The sequence below is a fragment of the Clarias gariepinus genome, chromosome 12 (assembly GCF_024256425.1).
Source record: "Clarias gariepinus isolate MV-2021 ecotype Netherlands chromosome 12, CGAR_prim_01v2, whole genome shotgun sequence".
In the NCBI taxonomy this organism is placed as follows: Eukaryota; Metazoa; Chordata; class Actinopteri; order Siluriformes; family Clariidae; genus Clarias; species Clarias gariepinus.
The window spans coordinates 17965041-17982996 of NC_071111.1; the positions used below are offsets into that span (position 1 = coordinate 17965041).

At 37.2% G+C, this 17956-nt stretch overlaps 1 protein-coding gene across 3 annotated transcripts in view; it reads right to left on the reverse strand.

The window, feature by feature from the left end:
• The window catches only part of LOC128534227 (kinesin-like protein KIF21A), a 47106-nt gene that overhangs the window by 10626 nt on the left and 18524 nt on the right, over window positions 1-17956 (reverse strand). Inside the window, exons 3-26 of one of the 3 annotated variants that reach the window (XM_053508569.1) lie at window positions 16237-16419; window positions 15414-15563; window positions 14616-14747; window positions 13525-13692; window positions 13067-13182; window positions 12441-12636; window positions 11734-11923; window positions 11112-11175; window positions 10755-10958; window positions 9606-9653; window positions 8549-8624; window positions 7339-7447; window positions 6835-7023; window positions 5989-6188; window positions 5737-5844; window positions 5560-5628; window positions 5010-5158; window positions 4674-4821; window positions 4329-4523; window positions 3565-3666; window positions 2818-2983; window positions 2643-2663; window positions 979-1036; window positions 657-711 (exon numbers count right to left, since the gene is read on the reverse strand). In XM_053508569.1, coding sequence (XP_053364544.1) covers window positions 657-711; window positions 979-1036; window positions 2643-2663; window positions 2818-2983; window positions 3565-3666; window positions 4329-4523; window positions 4674-4821; window positions 5010-5158; window positions 5560-5628; window positions 5737-5844; window positions 5989-6188; window positions 6835-7023; window positions 7339-7447; window positions 8549-8624; window positions 9606-9653; window positions 10755-10958; window positions 11112-11175; window positions 11734-11923; window positions 12441-12636; window positions 13067-13182; window positions 13525-13692; window positions 14616-14747; window positions 15414-15563; window positions 16237-16419 — 3096 coding nt within the window. The remainder of the gene's footprint in view (window positions 1-656; window positions 712-978; window positions 1037-2642; window positions 2664-2817; window positions 2984-3564; window positions 3667-4328; window positions 4524-4673; window positions 4822-5009; window positions 5159-5559; window positions 5629-5736; window positions 5845-5988; window positions 6189-6834; window positions 7024-7338; window positions 7448-8548; window positions 8625-9605; window positions 9654-10754; window positions 10959-11111; window positions 11176-11733; window positions 11924-12440; window positions 12637-13066; window positions 13183-13524; window positions 13693-14615; window positions 14748-15413; window positions 15564-16236; window positions 16420-17956) is intronic. The other 2 variants (XM_053508571.1, XM_053508570.1) reach the window with 2 other exon arrangements.

Consider the following 17956-nt stretch of genomic DNA (forward strand, 5'->3'; position numbering starts at 1 on the left):
TAAGCAGTGAAATGTCAGCATTAGAGTAAATCTAGTTGCTTATTAGATATTTTAAACAACTTTAATAACACACTGGAGAAGTGCACAAATTTCAGCCAGAAATGTTTACACAAATTAATGACTAGGAGTGATATACAGTAATACCCCATTTGCAATTTACTGCTTAAGTGAACTAAACACAAAATTTATGAAAAACATGTCCATTATATTCCTAATACAAACTGATGGCAAGGGCAAATTATTATGGTCTCATCATAACTACTGAAAAACAGGAAAGTTGTGCATTTATGGTACATTGATCCATTACTGACAATTATTTAACGTTCATTTCATACACTAAAATATATAGAGCAGCACACAGAGCTGCAGAAATAAAGATAAATTTACTGTGAACTGTAGTTAAACAAAAAATAAGATCATGAACAGTGTTAAGTCTCTGTGATAATTTAATTACAAGGTCAAAATTTATCTCAAGACTCAATTGTAAAAAAACTGTTTATTCTAACAGAATGAAAATAGACAATGATGGTATGAATAAACTGTAGGACATGATGTATTAAACCATCCAGTTAATGTAAATTCGCCCTTTTAAACTTCTACTATGATCTCATACTCCAGTGTTGGATACATGTTTAATGTACTATGCTGTATCATACCTTATTTCTGGGCTTGGACTCTGCACACAACTTCAGAAGGTCTGAGGCCAAAGAGCTGAAACAGATAAATCAAATCCCCACTGAGACATTTACCATGGAATGACATAAGGCACAACAAGCAGATCAACTCAAGGATGAATGTTAGTGCTGATTGGTCATTGGTCACGACTCATTAAAGTGTGCAGATGATGGAGACGCATGTCACAATGAAAAAGCAAATGAACAATGATTATGGTTAAATGGTAGTGTGTTTGAAACCAATACATCATTTATAGCATTTGTTTACAACTAGTCGCTGATTTATTGTGTTGGGTCGTATTACCTCCCCTCAGTAGCTGGACTCCGATCAGATTCATCACTGCTGCTCTCCTCACCATTCTCTGAATGAGCACAGAATATACAGGCCATGACATAGTTAGCCCCAACTCTTAATACTCGCCAAATACATATATGCACATACTGGTCCACATACTGTAGCATTAAATAGTGCACTTAGAAAATATCCAATTCCAATACATACGGTAGCTATGTCTAGTTGCCAGGCACCAATGAAAGCTAACATGTGTGGAGGTCTGAGGTGAATTGCTGGATATTTTTCTGCAAGCAGTTTATTTTCAGCTCTCATTTTTGGGAAGAAAGTAACAAATATATTTTACCAAAACAGTCTCTGCAAGGATCATAGGGTGGAAGGAGCCACCTTACCAAATGTTGATGGGGATGCTGCTGAGAACTCATTGTTAACCATTTCTCACAAGGTTAGTATCATATGTTATTTTCTAGAAGTGTACTTTGTGAATAAGTGTAGTGTGTGAGTGTGTATATGCCCTGCAATGGATTGGCATCCTGTTTAGGGCGTACCGCGCCTCATGACCCAAGTCTCCTGGGCTAGACTCCAAGCCAAACAACCCTGAATACAGGAAAAAGCGGTAGCTATAGATGATAGATAAGTGAGTGGGTGAGTTTACTTTGTAAATGTAAATGTACATGGAACATCATGCATTGGAGCTTGAATAAAACCTTTCAATGCAAAGTTTTTACGTTTGACATTTGGGAGTAATGATTATTTAAAATGCTTCTAAAAAATCCTGTTTGAGAAATTTGAAATGTGAAAATGCAAATGCTGAGTGGTTAGAACAGCTGAAAGGAGAAATGTGGTTGTCCCTTAGGTTGTTGTTACATTACCCACCAATTAATTTTTTTCTTAAGTTACTTTCCAATCCAAAACATTTGTTCCCATTTCTTTAATGCAATCTACTTAATGCAATTTAATTTAATATGAAGAAATGAAGCACACCTTAAGACGTCTGCACAGTACTGTACCTCAAACCAAAATAACATACAGTATCTTGCCTAAAGTACCTCATTTTGTGCAGGATAAATGTGGATCTGTACCTTCCAAACGTATTGCCCGACTTACCCTATGCATAGGTTGAGGGGTTGGTATTTGCTGAATTTATAACTTTCATGAGGGTAACTGAGGCTCAGTGTTAGCTGAAGAAAGCAAATAGCATGCAAGGAACATCTAAGCCATTGGGAAACAGTGAAATAGGAAACAACTTAGAGTAAAAGCGTCAACTCCCAACAAAAGGGTTCAACTAAACATAAGGGTGTACAGTAGATACAGGTAGTCAAGTCAGGAGAAGCCAGTAACCATGAAGCTATTAGTAAGTCATTAAAACATCTACAACACTACAGTACGTCCTGTAGTGTGACTCTGAGGGAAAGCATTCTACATACTGAAAAGAGCTCAGGGGAGACACAAAAAGCAAAAACTATACCCTTGAATACCCTCTAAATCCCAACAGTTATCATCCTAATGAAGAGGAAAAGGGGAGTGTTTAGCTGGTTTAAATGTGGACTTGTTTAAAAGGTCAGAATATGAGGTTTTTGGGAAAGGTAGACCCCATGCACATTACTACTGTTACAGTTTCTGGTTAGACCGACAGAGATGCATGTACTCACATACAGTTTTGGGGACTTACTTACCAGCTGCTGTATTACCTAGCTCTGTTTGGGTTTGGGTGACAAAAAGATAAAAGTAAATCAAGATCAAACTCATAAAGGGCAGGCTGGAGTGTAGAATATGAGAGCCATGCTAGTGCTGGGTGAGGTACATGCATGTGTAAGTGTGCGAGTTGACGTGTGTGCATGGAAGCTGCACCTTGCAGAGCGTTCCCGAGTAGAGCATCGAGCTCTGGGTTGAGCTCGGCTTTTTCCTTTAGCATGTGGAAGAGAAGTTGATTCTGAGTAGCGCTGTTGATCTCTGTCTGCTTCAGTCGGCCCTCCATTACTTTGATCTGAGACTCTTTCTGTGCTGCCTGCAGGCCCTGAAGATAGAAAAATGCACTATTAGTACACACAAGTACACACTTCTGTTTTATTTGCTTTTTCATCAGAGTTGTAAAATTCTTTTAAAAATTCTGCTGAAATTTTTTATAATTTAAGAGATGCATCATTCAAAAATAATAGGTAACAACATTGTAGAGTCTCATTCTCAGTTCAATTAGGTTGAGATCTAATGAGTGTGAAATGTACTGTACTATTAGTTTCAAAACAATTTTCCCCTCAAGCTCATAGTTTATTCCATTAATATTGGCACTCTTTGCAAAGACTACGAAAAAAGAATAAATCTTAAAGTCAGTCTTAGAAACAAAATGTATTTACAACATGATGACATTTATATTTGAGATTAATATACTTTCCTACTATACCTGCCCACTCTTACATAAAGTCATAAATAAATGTCGACACTTCAAATACTATTCAAATTTGAATGTTGTTCAAACAGTGACATTTATTTTTGCAGTGTTGGCTAAAGGTAAGCTATAAAAGTAAAAGGAAAAGATCTTGGGACTAGTGTCTATGGCATCATGCACAATTCTCAAACATCAGTGTGTATCTTCTTTACCTTATTGATGGCCAAAGAGAGGAAATGGTCAAGGAGGAAGCGGGCCTCTGACAAAGTGCAGGAGCTGATCACTGCGGAGACATCTACTGTGTCACCCTCCTCCTACAGGAAATGTATGCCACGTAAATGTACAGTATCGCTTCTCATTCCATGGTCTTCCCTGATTTTTATTCCTTTCTACATTATAAAACAAATGTTAAAGACATCAAAAATATCCAATAATGTCTTCTGAACAGTTTAATTTAAGATGCTTCTGCTACTTATGCACTGTAAATCCTTCATAATAGCTGTAATCTGAAGTGCTGTTACTTGCTGAGTTTGGATACTGGTAATTCCAAATGAACTTCTCCTCTGCAGCAGTAATAAGTTTTGATCTTGCTCTTCTGGCTGGTCTTCATGAGAGCCAGTTTCATCACGGTTTTTGCAAATCCACTTGCGAATACCGTTCTTGCAAAAACTGTTCCAGAAGGACTATCATGTCTTAAAATAATTTATTGTTGTTGTTTTTAAATTAATTACATAATTCCAAAAAAATCCAAAAATTCCAAAAAGTTTTGAACTGCAATATTTCAGTATTATTCTAGGACATAGAAAAAACAAAAAACTAAAGAAAAACTACTGTAGTCTACTATTAGCCTAAAATGTTTAAATGAATTTATGCAAAGAACCTACTTACTGTATAATACAAAGCTGCATCAGTAAAATGTAGATGTTAACTAATACAGCAACTAATTGCCTACAAGGATATTTATAACTGTGTGTACCTTAGCTTCTTCCATTTGCATGATGTTAGCTTGGCAGTCAGCGATGCTGTCATTGATGTAGTCAATGTTGGCTGTGAGAGACTCCATCTCCTCATTGAGAGACTGGACTGTCCTGTCCGTATCACTGCCCTCTGTTACGGTCTTATCCCTTTTCCTTAACACTTTCTCTTTGCGCTTGGTCAGCTCTTCCCGTTGCTGGAACACACGCACAGAGCAAAAAACAAAAACAAAAATAAGAATTTTAGTCAGTTTACCGAAAAGCACTATAGCATTTATTTCTCAGTTTGGCATGTAAGTATTATTTGACAATAGAACTATGATTGCCCAGTCTACTGCATCTGTCACCTTGAGGAGACGGTTCATATCTGCCTCCATGTTGGAGATGGTCATCCTTTGCATGATGATGTCACTGACACGGCGCTCCAAAGACTGACATTTGGCCCGTGCTGTTTTGGTAGAGGACACCAAAGCCCCTGACCGCATTTGGTATTTCCTATAGCATATGAACCCTCAATAATTTGTTCCAGAAACTATGCATTCGTATGTAGTGAGCGTTTTAACCAAAGAACAGTAAAAAGCAGTTGAAATTGCTAAGGTTTTGTAAATTAAATCAATATTCCCTGCAAAGTTTATATTGCTTTAGAAAGTGGCCGGATTGTATGCTGGTGAACAGTACTGTACCTAGTTCCGTTAGGTGCACTACTACTTCCAGCAGTATGTGTACGGAGGGGTCCAGGACGTGCAGCAGGCTCCTGTAAAGGTTCAGGCAAGCTGATCTTCCGGCTCACCTTTCCGGAGGCGGGTCGAACCTGCCTCCTTAAAGCAGTCACCTATAGCACACACAGCAAAAAAAAAAAAAATAGTATAGCTTTGTATTATTTGACAATGTTTAGTTCTCAAATCTGATTGGTCAGAAGGTGTGTGCTTGCTAAGCAAATTACAAGTTCATATTGTTTGTTTCAAAATATTACCATTTCTACTGTACGTATGGTGCACACTGCCACGTAAATGGATTAAAACGTGTGTACAGTTTTAGGTGTCAGCTCATTATAACACAAATGCAAAAATCCAGTTATCTTGACTTACAGTATATCAAATAACCAGCCTTTATAGACATCCTGACACATCAGTATGGTTGATTCTACTGTATATCACAAAGTTATAAATAATCTCCATACTGCCCATATAAACCAGTGTACCAAAGTATTTTTCTTTTGATTGTTCCTCTCACCTCTTCTGTTCTCCTTTTCAGAATGATCTCCTGCTGTCTCTTCTGAGCCTCCAGCTGCCGTAGCAGGTGCTGTACAAGGAAAACAGATATGAACATTAAATGTACGTATACATGTGTCAAGGTTGTTTGTAAACTTTTGCCCTGGACTTGTATAAAATGAGCTCGGAGTCTCTCTACCTCCTGTCTGCGTTGGTCCTTCTTGAGTGTAGCGATTTCACGGTTGCGACGGGTTTCTAAGCCACGGCTCCTCTCCTGCTGCTCCTTCATTTGCTTCATTAGGCAAACCTGACCATGACATTACTGATACTTAAACATGATGCTTAAACATATAACTTAGACATGCAATTTGATGGACGCTAAATTGCACGATGACAAAATTTGCTTATACCAACAGTTTTTTTTTGTAAACGTAAATATATGTATACCTACCTTTGTCTTCTTCATCTCAGAAACATCCTGTTGGAGCTTCTTGAGCTGTTTTTCATACTGTGACTGGTTCTTTAGCAGTCGTGCATGCTCCTTCTGAGCCGACTGCAGTTTCTGCAGCTCCTTATTCATTGAGCTCAACTTTTTTTCATACTCGGCCTTGATCTTCTTCGCCTTTTCCTCTGTGCCTGCCTCTACTGAACCTGCAAGAACATGCCAGCTTCGATAATAATATAATCGACATTATATATTCAGCGATTCTTCTGAGGCTATTGATGAATTAATACCCATAAACGAAACAGGGAGTAATTAGCAAGCTGGAAATAAATGACACTGATGCTTAATTTTTTGTATTTGTCTAGCATTTGTGTAAAAAAGAAAAAGAAGAAAAAAATTATAAATAATCAGTTTTCTGTTCACTCTGTGGTGGGTTGTCTTTTATAAAATCACTAATGAGCAATAAACTTGATTAATGTGTAATTTTAAATGAATATGTGAATGTGGATAAACATGCAACATTGAATTTCCTAAAGGAATTTTACTGAGCACAGATGCACACTGCCAAAAGAAATTAAATTATCTCTTGGCATATTATTAGATTTTGCAGAAGAAAAAAATGTAATACCAATCCACATGACCCCACATGGGAAAACAGATTACATTTTCAAGTTTTTCTGCCTGTGGTTTAAAGTAAGACATTCTATAGATTTTAAAATAAAAAACGTGTCGCTTGGACTGTACGCCTATGCCTCAGTTTTTAAATATAAAACCGTTCAAGTAAGTATAGAACAATGTAAATTCATTGTAAGTAATACCACATCCACAGATATTGTGAAGAAAGTGGCATACCCATGCTATGTAGCACCCGATCTCTCTCCAGCTGAGTGTCTCGGATCTTGTTCTGCAGCATCATGAGTTTCTGCTCGTACTGCTGTTTCAGTGTGTGGAGACGCCGCTGACTGTTCTCCAGTTCATCAATCAGCTTCTGCTTAATGGCAATCTCACAAGTAATGTTGGCCAGGTCTTCTTGAACACTGTCTGTGAATAATCACACACCATACACAGGCACGTCACAGATCGGTAGATGACTTGGTTTAACAGTGTAGATTAACTAACATTTTGTCAAGTAAGGAATAAAACACAACTGTGTTACAGGGAAATATTTAACAACAGGGTGTCGTGACACTGTCCTTTTACCATTCTATTCTACTAAAATGCTTTTTATCCAATTATATGTTTTTTGAAATTTGTTACCTTGTAACAATAGCTGCATCAACTACGTTTAGATTTAAATTCTTTGGTCAAACTATGCATTTAAGGTGACTTGATTCTAGGTAAAGTGGCTGTGTTTACCTTTTTCATCCTGCTCCAAATCTGACTCCTCTGAGCTCTCGTCTGCCTCCATATCGTCCTCGTCTTCCTCTCCCTCACAATCATCTCCCTCCTCATGATCGCTTCCTTCCTATACAATCAGTCGCATGTGGCAAATCAAATTAACTGTAGTTCTTCTGCAGTTACAGTATGTGATTCTTATAGTAATACTGCCATGCTATTTTACAAACTGAATAAAAAATGCAATTAGGTACTGTTCAAAACGCCTGGGTCATCCCACTTTTTTTTTATTTTGCTTTTAAAGCATTTAATATTTAATACCATTTTTCTGGTATTTTTTTTATGTAGTGGCAGAACAGTTTTTAAATAAAGAGGAATATTTCTCAGTCTTCCTGAAGGACTTTTTAGGCTCTCTTTCATCAGAGGAATGTTTTTGATTAAGTACAGGTAAACAACATCTGACTTTAGACATGAACCAGGGGAAAACAGGTGCAGATGATCCGGACGGTAATTACTATACTGTAATGCTGAATGGTTGCAACAGACGAGAGGGGAAACATGGTTGCTGCAGAAAACAGCCTTTTTTATTGTATCCATAGGCACATGTAGCATGTCACAGTAAAATATTTGTTACCCTCTTTTTGAATTTAATGTACATGTAATTTAATTCTTCCGGAACGAATTATGCTTGTAATTCAAGGTTCCACTATATCTATTTGGCATACATGTCTATGTTTTTTGTGTTCGTCCATTTTTGTTTTATTATTATAATAACAGCTCAAGTAGCAACATGTTCGTGCACTTTCTAATGATTTTAGTTCTGTTTTTGAATAAAGGGTTGGAAATGAGTGCTTTTCTTGGGGTTTTTGGGGGTTTATCCGATTATTAAAAAAAATAATCGGCAGGTTAATCGATTATTAAAATAATCATTAGTTGCAGCCCTAATGTTATTTTCGGATTTTTCTTTTTAGATTCTGTCTCTCACAGTGGAAATGCACCTATGCTGAAAATTGTAGACCCCTCCATGATTTATAAGTAGAAGAACTTGCAAAATCACAGGGTGATCAAAAACTTATTGACCTCACTGTAACTCAATATTACTCAAATGTGTTTTTCTTTTAAACTTAATCTCTATCCACTACATCCACACTGCATAAACATTTAATAAAATGTATTTCTTTAAATAAGGCAAATACATTATTTAATAGTTGAAGTATTAACAAAAACGTACTGCCTCTTGCTCTTCACTGGTTCTGTCTGAGGGCTCTTTGTCCTGGTCATTGTCAGGCCCTTCCTCTTTAATAACACTGTAAAACAATACATTAGTATATAAGTTAGTATATAAATATATGAATATACATAAAAAAACAGAAACTAAACATAATAGGAAATCATGCCCCAAATCTTCTGCTATGCTTAAGGATGTCTTACTCTTACTCATCGTCTATACCGCTTTATCCTGTATTCAGGTCGCGGGGTGTCCTGGAGCCCATCCCAGGAGGCTTAGGGCACGAGGCAGGGTACACCCTGGACAGGTGTATACACTCACACTACGAGCAATTTGGGAACGCCAGTTAGCCTAACCTGCATGTCTTAGGACTGTGGGAGTAAACCGGAGTACCCGGAGAAAACCCACCAAGCACGGGGAGAACATGCAAACTCCATGCACACAGAGATAGGAATCGAGTCTGGCTAGGAATCGAACTCAGACCCTGGAGGTGCAAGGCGACAGTGCTAGCCACTACACCACCGTGCCGCCATGCTTAAGGATGTACAATACAATAAATTATTAACATGATCACTAAGCAGGGTTTAATAATGTTATTAAATGTTAAGAGAAACAAACACGTTACTTCAATCATAACAGTTTTTGTAGTTGTTGTCTTGCCTTTTTTTGTCTGTATCTTTGTCACACATTAGGAAAATTAAGATCATTCATTCAGTGATTAAAGAAACCCATGGATTCTGAGGTTACACAAAGGACCGTACATACGCGAGTCATTCAGAGCAATTATTTTATGTTAAGCAATTATTTTATTATTTTATGTTAAGAGCAATTATTTTATGTTAAGCAATTAAAATATTTAAATCTGCAATAGACCAGGGGCACTTCTATCATTTAATTAATTAAAGTTTGGATGAAGAGCAAGGTAACTAATGTTAGAGATGAATTAGAGTATAAGAGTGGTCTGTTTCTCCCATGATGCCATCCACCTGCATGTACAGTAATCACTATACCGTATATTAAGTGATGTTAAAGGATTAGTGGTGAAGCTCGGAGATCAAACCTGTCATCCTCAGGCTCGTCACAGGCACATTTTGCCATCTGCTGTAGTCTTCAGATAAGAAGAGTGAGTGGAGGTAAGAGAGTACACCAAGAAACAACAGTAAGTAAAACGGCCTTTGCTAGATTATTGTTTCTGAGGTGTAACACTTGGTTTGAACAAACCAATGCTTTAACTCAGTTCATTTTTGACCCATACGTGATCTAGAGGTCTAGGATCTGCAATTATCAACATTAAAAAAAACAATAATTACTAAAAATCTAGTGAAATTATCCCAGTAGCAAACGAAATCTGTAGAGATCAGTAGAGACAAAACTTTACTCCACTAAAGTTAATACTATCATGACCGGAAACCATGATTATCATGAATTGTTGATTTTCACAGTGGGTCCAGTGGTTAAAGTTCAGTGTTAAGTGAGCAAAAAAGTCCTGATCTTGAAGCCTAGGCCAAGGAACCACTGTTACGCTTTAGAACAAGGCCGGGAGGTCTGAATTGCTCCTGTCTATGTTGAAATGGTACTGCCTCCGTTGTAAGATGAAAAAACAGAGCCAATACCCTGCATGTTTTTGTCTTGGCAAAATAAAGAAGCTTATATTCTTAACCAATTTGGCAGAAACTGTAGCATTGTACAAGTGAGACTTGTACAATGCAATATACATTTAACTTAGGGGCGTTGCTCAAATCCAAAACCAGAGATCCACCTTTAGGCGTTTGAACAAGGACCCTAAGTCTGAGTCGCCCATACCTACAATATATGCTGGTCTAAATTATGTCACTATGGTTTCTGTGAAATAAATAAATAAAAATACACTATTAGTTTTGTCTTGTTGTCATGACAAAAAGTATTTAGGGTACTAGCTGCATTTATTCTGTCTAAACTTAGCAAAGAATACAATAACAGACCTTAATACATGTTAAAACTTAGGAGGGCTTGTCAAATTAATTCCATAGAGAAAATAATCACTGTCTGGTGTTATAATCACAGTTGTCACTCTCCATAATGAAGAATTACAACAGTGATTCCAGCAGGTGTGCACAGAACCCAGAGCATGGAGGGCCAGGGCACAGTGCCAATAGGTAATTACCCCAAACAGCCGAAAATAACATGCCTCTGAAATCCTGATAACTTGCAGGTGTGAGAGATGTCTCACCTCTTCTTTTTTTTCTTCTCTTTTTTCTTGAGTTTCTCCAGGTTCTTCTTGGCAAGCTCGATTATGTCTGATGCCTCTTGCTCTTGGCCAGTGAGAGTGGTAGAGAACGAGGTGCTTCCTCCGTATAGAGAGGAGCGTGTGGCAGCACGGGAAAGATTCTTACGCAAGCTTTCACTGACTGCCTCACTCTCTAAGAGCTTGGCCCTGGAGAACATAAAATACCAACATATCAACACACAAAAACTATTTCAGTTGGATACATACACATGCCAAAGGGAACACACACACACAGGAACACACAAGCATGCACACACATACACACACATACAAAGTGGACAAAGTGATTTTACAATATACCTGAGCTCCTCAATTTCTTTGATATAATTCTGGATCATGTTGCCAATTTCCTCATTTCCTTCACCTGCAAAGCAACAGCAGGAAAAAAAAACAGCTTAAGTAGGATGACCCCTTTAACTACATTTAAGTTGAGTATAATTATATGTAAACTCAGGGTATTAGGAATAATATCAGTGCTTTGTAACAGTAAAACGTTAAGCGGTTTCTTCAGAAAGTTTCATTCTGTTACTGTAAGATCAAGACTGTTTGTAGCTATTAAAATCTAAGCCTCGTTTTTCAAAACTTTCACATTATTAAATATAACTATGAACTATAAAGCTATAAAGAATAATATTCTTTAATAAATTAAAACAATTTCTGATGGGTAAAACACTAAATAAACCACTACACGAGTCATTGCGATTTACTCCTTAAAGTACGTAGTGTTGCAAACGAATGTTCATAAACTTTGTAAACCTCATCTTCAACAATTAAATAATTTCAAGCTAATGTATTATAGATTTAAGGGCTTTAAAAATCTTTTTTCTTTTTTTTTTAAATGCAGACAACAGATGTGTTTGCTGTTAATGGTTGGGCAGTTGTGGTGTGAGGTGGTGAGTGACGTGGTCCTGTTTCAGCGTACCTGCTTTACCTAGGACCTGGCTGGCCTGCTCAGTTAATAGCTGTGTTAGCCGAGCTCTCTGAGCATCGATGGTCTCCTGCATGGCCTTGACACGTATACGCAGGTTCTTGTTCTCCGTCTGTAGCATGGTGTTCTCGTGAACCATATCGTTAACGCTTTCCAGGCCGTCCTCTCCAATCATGCGTTTACCCTGTCCAACCATGCAGAACAACAGAGATATTTCTTCACCATATAATTTCATTGTTTAATAATTTTTTCATTAATAACAGTGTTTCCCACACACACAGTAGAGTAAAATTGGGCTTGTCTGCCAAATATATTGACCGCCACACAAGTATATTTAGCCGCCGTTTTTAAAAATCACCAAAAAGTGTTACGTTCTAATTTTTTTAACTTTATCTTCCTATATGTGTAGATGGAGTGGATGGTTTGGATGGTAGTTTGGATCTCTAAAATGTGAAATTTATAGAAATATCAAATAAATCAAAATATTGTGTGGAAGGTCATATGTATTTGTTGTAAGTGGTAGAGCACTTTGGTGCTGGAAGGTAATGTTCCACTGGCTACCACCGCTAGTATATTTTAGACCCCTAGGAAACACTGCATATTGAGTATTACCACTGAGTGAGACAGGATTCAGAGCTATGTCTCAACAACCCAAAACCTGCATACTATTCTGTCTTACTATTCCTTCCCTTCCCTCTCACCGTCCTGTACTCCATGAGCTCCATCTGCAGCCGTGCAATCTCAGTTCGAAGAGCACTGATCTGCTGGCTGGCTCGGTCCTGATTCACCATAACCTTGTTCTTGATGTTACGTGCCCGGTTAGCATACTTTAGAGTGTTCAGTGTTTCCATGAAGTCGCGATCCGAGGGGCTGATACAGGCTATCATCACTGTCTGACTGAAGAGGGTAGGAGAAACAGACAGACAAGGAAAAATAACCATGGAGAGATAGGAGAAGTTGAATTACAATTTCATGTGCAAAACATTGTTCTAAGTATTTTCCACTTCAATTGTACATGTATAACTTTTAAAGAACAACTTCTGTACATTTAACATGATGCATGTCCAAACTTTAATTGATCTGCAAAGCTATCGTGTCAAAAACCAACCTTTGCCCAATTTTTACCTAAATGTCAGCATGACAAATTGTATGTAAATACATAAAAAGGGTGTTCTCACAATAAACAAAATGACAATTTTATGGGCATTATTTAAAACAGTACAGGAGAGATGATGTGCTAAATAAATATTTTTTTAATCATTTACTCAAAAACCTTTTTTTATTAATATCAAAGCTAGGTATAGTTTTACAATCATGAGATGCAGACCTGTTCCCGCCCAAAGAGTCCTGCAGGAGACGTGTGAGCTTCGAGTCACGATATGGCACATGTGTGGACCGCTTGCTTTTGTCTCCCAGAGCACTGATGACATTGCCCAGAGCTAGCTGTATGAAACACGCAGACAATAACAACAATATAAAAACTATCAGAGATAAAGTGATGCTGTATATGTAAAACACCACCAGATGGCGATGTTGACCACAACACAAAACATTTAGCTTCTCAAAGTAAATTCTTATCACAACGGTCCTTCATTCCTGGAGAAATATGGTTCCTTTTGTTGCATAAGACAATACATGGCCAAAAAAAAGCTCTTGGCTCTAGAGAACCTCTAACACGTAATGAAGTTGTTGTTTGATATGAAATTTTATTCCAAAAGAAAACAATTCTTATACTTATAATTATTTACATTATCTTGTTTAAATGTGCGCCAGACTGAACCATACCAGTCCACAGTTGATCGAGATGCCCTCTTTAGCTCTGTCCCCCGTCGCTCCTGTTCTCTTTAGCCGCTCCGATCCGGCCAAATCCACAAAGTGAAACTTGGCAGTGAGGGTTTCAAACTCGTTCATTTCTGAGGAGCCATTGGCCAGCCTGTTGTCTGTCTCATTGTTCTAAAGAAGGGTGTAATTAGGAAGGATTAAAATGATATCAGGTAAAGAATATTGAAAAGGAGAACCCCATATGCATTGCAAATCAGATTTAAATTATTAGAGATGGGAAGGGAGGGAATGTTTTAGTTGCATATCGCAATTCTTTCATGCAGTGATTCATGTATAGCAACACTGACTGGAAAATCAATTTTTAAATATATGTTTGCATTTAAGGTGACAAAATGTTGTAGTTCCTCTATAATCCTAAAGGTGGTGTGCTCTAACTTTTTACATCTTGGTAGGTAGCACAGCTTTGTGGTTATTTGTTGCCAAGTTTGTTTAGAATTAGAACCAAAAAAAAAAGTTAAATATCAAATCGTGATTTTTATAAAATCATAATATTTACAGATTTGCAATACAAATCAAATAGGCACCTAGGTATTACGAAAACATTGTATTAGGTGACCCCTGGTGATTCCCATCCCTACTTATAATAGGACAAGACTGAAAACAGCTGCATGACATCAATACAAAAGTTCTTATTATATATTATGGCCGGATAATAAGACAATGTAATAGTAATACTGTGTTCAGCTACACAATATCTGTTTTCTGTGGGTATCGAGAATACCTCTCTAATACTGAATGAAATCATTGTTACAATAAAACTAGATGATTGAAAATTAATCTAAATGTTTATATCAATATTAAATCGTTAAATGTTAACCTAAATATTGTTAAATATCATGTATTATAAAGATGTCACAACAAGTATTGATGTTGCCATGAATTAAATTTTAAATAGATTTGCGTAGAGGGTTAATAGTGAGGAGTCGGAGCCATGGGGGAAGAGTGAGGAGTCAGAGGGAGCAGAGGGTAAAATGTAGCTGCATACACAATATAAAAAGTAGGGCTTTTGCTGGTGTGTTAGTGGTGCCACCTACACTGCTAGAGTCACAGACACGGACTTGGCACAGGTGAATGGTGAAGATGGCATGGGAGCGTGAGCTCTGGACATTCATCTGGGTGCTGGCGGTGGTGCGGGAAAGAGCGCCTAACTTCAAACACTGCATCATCTGAGCTCACACAAAAAAAAAAGACTAGATAGATAGATACAGTAGATAGCAATTAACATTATATTACACATGTTAAAAGTGTGATCTAGCAATATTATACATTTAAAATATAATATAATATTATAATAAGACTGTGATCTTGCACATTTGTTTGACTAATTGTGGTTACTGGTTACTACAACAATGTTATGACTGGGTGGCAAGTAGACGTAGTAGAGTGTTTTTATATTAATTATGTCAAAAAGGGAAAATAAAGATACCCTTTGTTCACTAACTTATGTAAGTGAACAAAGAGTATCTGAACGGTGTTGTAATTACAACTTTGACAAATGAAAGCTAACGACAGCACCAGTTCTATTAACACAGTTATGGCATGAGCAGTCATGTTCTTGATAAAAGAATTCCAAAAATGATGCACCTAATATACAGATTATATAAGAGCTGGACTGAATGCATGAATCACTTGTGCTACACACATCATGAATGAATCCTAGTGATTTTTTCAGTTTATCCAGCACAGTCAGGTTTATAGATCTTTCATGATTAATTTCTAAATAATAAGTTGTACCTAAAGCTTATGCTGGAACTACGTAGCTTGGTGCAATAAAATATGTTAAATATTGTCCTAAACTTAAAGTAGACATATACAGCAGCTGTAAAGCTAACCTCAGCTTCAGTGGAGACTGTGCGTGTGGTGACTCCCACTGTGTAGATCCCTCCGTTAGCATCCTCATGGATCTTAATGTTTGATTTCTGCTTTCTGGCTTCCAAATCCCGTGTAGTGTCAAACAGATCCAGCACTTCCTCGTTATACAACTACAAAAAACAAAAAAATAAAAATAAAAACAGTGTTTGCTCATTCTTTTCTAAATTCTCTAATTAGCTTTTATCTAACCTCAGGACATTCAGGCGCACTTGGAGGTATTCAGACACTAAGACATATGGTAATAACTCAGGAGAAGCATTTGATCTGGAGTTAAGGAACGTATCCCTGTCTTTAAGATAATCGCGCTATCTATAACTCTGAGTAGACGCGGTGCTTCACATGCTGGATAGGCATTATCTCAAAGGTTAAATTTAAAGCTAAGTGGTGATACTCAGACATGTACATTTTAAACTAGCACAGAAATAACACTATTGTCAAGCGTCTGTTCAATGCTTCTTATCTGCAAAGTAATGTAAACATGCGTCTCATATTCCCAGTAAGTGAAAAGGTACTGTTTTGCGTACAGTGAGGATTTACAAAGAGAACAAATTACTTGACACAGGGATTAGCCAGATTAACATCATATTTTCTGTTGTTAATCCTTAGAAAAATCTTTTTGTTTTTGCTGTATTTAAGAGCAAAAATATATGTATAACCAAGTTAAAAAGAATAATACAAAAATCTACAACTTTACAAGTTTTCAAGGACTTCTATGTGCTTAAGGTTTTCTAAAGACTGACTCTAAATTGCTAGGTAGGTTTGGAAGAAAAATGGCCCCTCTACCTCTAAGAACTGGGCGTTGATCTTAAATTCAGGCACAGGGCGACCCTGCTCCATTGCAGCTTGCTTCCTCTCCTCGATGCCCCTGAAGAGATGGCTCACCGCCCGTGGGATAATTCCATGCTCATCTTCGCTGACGTTCACGTCGAAACCCGTTCCCATGGTGTATGTCTTCCCTGAGCCGGTCTGGACCAGGGAAAGATGGAGCAAGCAAAAGTGACGGACCATATCGGCACATCTCACACAAAAACGACAGAAGTCGATCAGCTATTCATAATACTATCCTAATGATACTAAATAAAAAGCCCTTTTTTTTAGTAATCAGTGTATCTGCATTGCATTAACCTTTGTACATTTTTATACTTTTCTTATTCTTGAACACTGTATAGGCAATGAATCCCACAATTTTCAATCAAGTAACATTATACTGTACTTAGCAACCTGAAACAAAAACGCCGGACAGTTTTTTATAATACAGTAATAAATACAGACAGCTAGTACTGCAACTCTTGTCCAACAGCCCCACAAGGTAGCACTACTGCTCAACAAGTCAAATCATATGACATCATTATTAATACAAAACAGACCAATTAGAAACAGGAAGAAGGCCAATTCTGATTGGCCGGTTCCTATTAGCAATGAAACAGTCGATTAGACTTAAGCATCTTTCAGCATTTCTTTTTCTACTGAGAGGTGTTGAGAAAGTGTCAGGAGTCAAAATACAATTTGAGGCCAAGTGAGAGACAGAGAGTTTTAAGCGAGATAAAACACCTAAATATTTTGTGTGCCTGAAAAGTTTTTCACTAACAAATGACAGACAAATTTAAGGCCATATTTGGCAGAATGAGAGGACATGGGCGCACGCAGTATACAGTATACTGTACTTTCTGTGAACAATATTATTAGAAAACGGTTTGTTCAGTGTCATTACATCACAATGTTTTTTTTATTATTTATGATTTATTTACTTTCCATTTTATTTATTAATTATAATTATTAAAATGTGATAAATAAATATATATTTTTTAAATCCATGAATGGTGATGATTGGGGGAGCAAGCCAGCCTTCCTGCCAGTGTAGGCCTGGCCCGTTCGAGCCGCCCCATGACACCGACCATGACTGGGTGCAAAGCAGAAATACACTCTGGATTTTATGTCACATTCTCATCTATCCCCTGGGGCAATTACACATTGTCGATCCACTCCCTGGCATGTTTATGGGAAGTGAAAGAAAAAAAGAGGAGCAGGAGGAATCCCACAAGGTTAAAGGGAAAACATGCAAACAGACAGTAACCCAATCTCCAAATCAAACACAAATATATCACATACCTTTTTTTTATGTGGAAGATTATAACATACCAACTAATAAAGACTTATAGGTATTAAAATAGTACAGAAATTAAATGTGAATGTACATCATTTCACGTTTGGTAAAAAATACATATAAATAAGAAGAATAATAACATTATTTTGACCCAAGAGTCAAAGGTTAATGCTTAACTTTCATAGATTTTTCTTTGGATCACTCAGATAATACAAATTAGTTCTTGGAATTTTTTTCTGAGATACCTGCGCTGTCAATGCCTTTTGTACTGCAGAAAATGCAAAAAAAAAAAGAAATCACATGGTTATGTCTGTGCTAAATTGAAGCCTATTAGAAACTTGGACACCTTTGCCAGGTCAGCGAGTGATTGATAGTTCACTGTCATTAGTTTGACATATA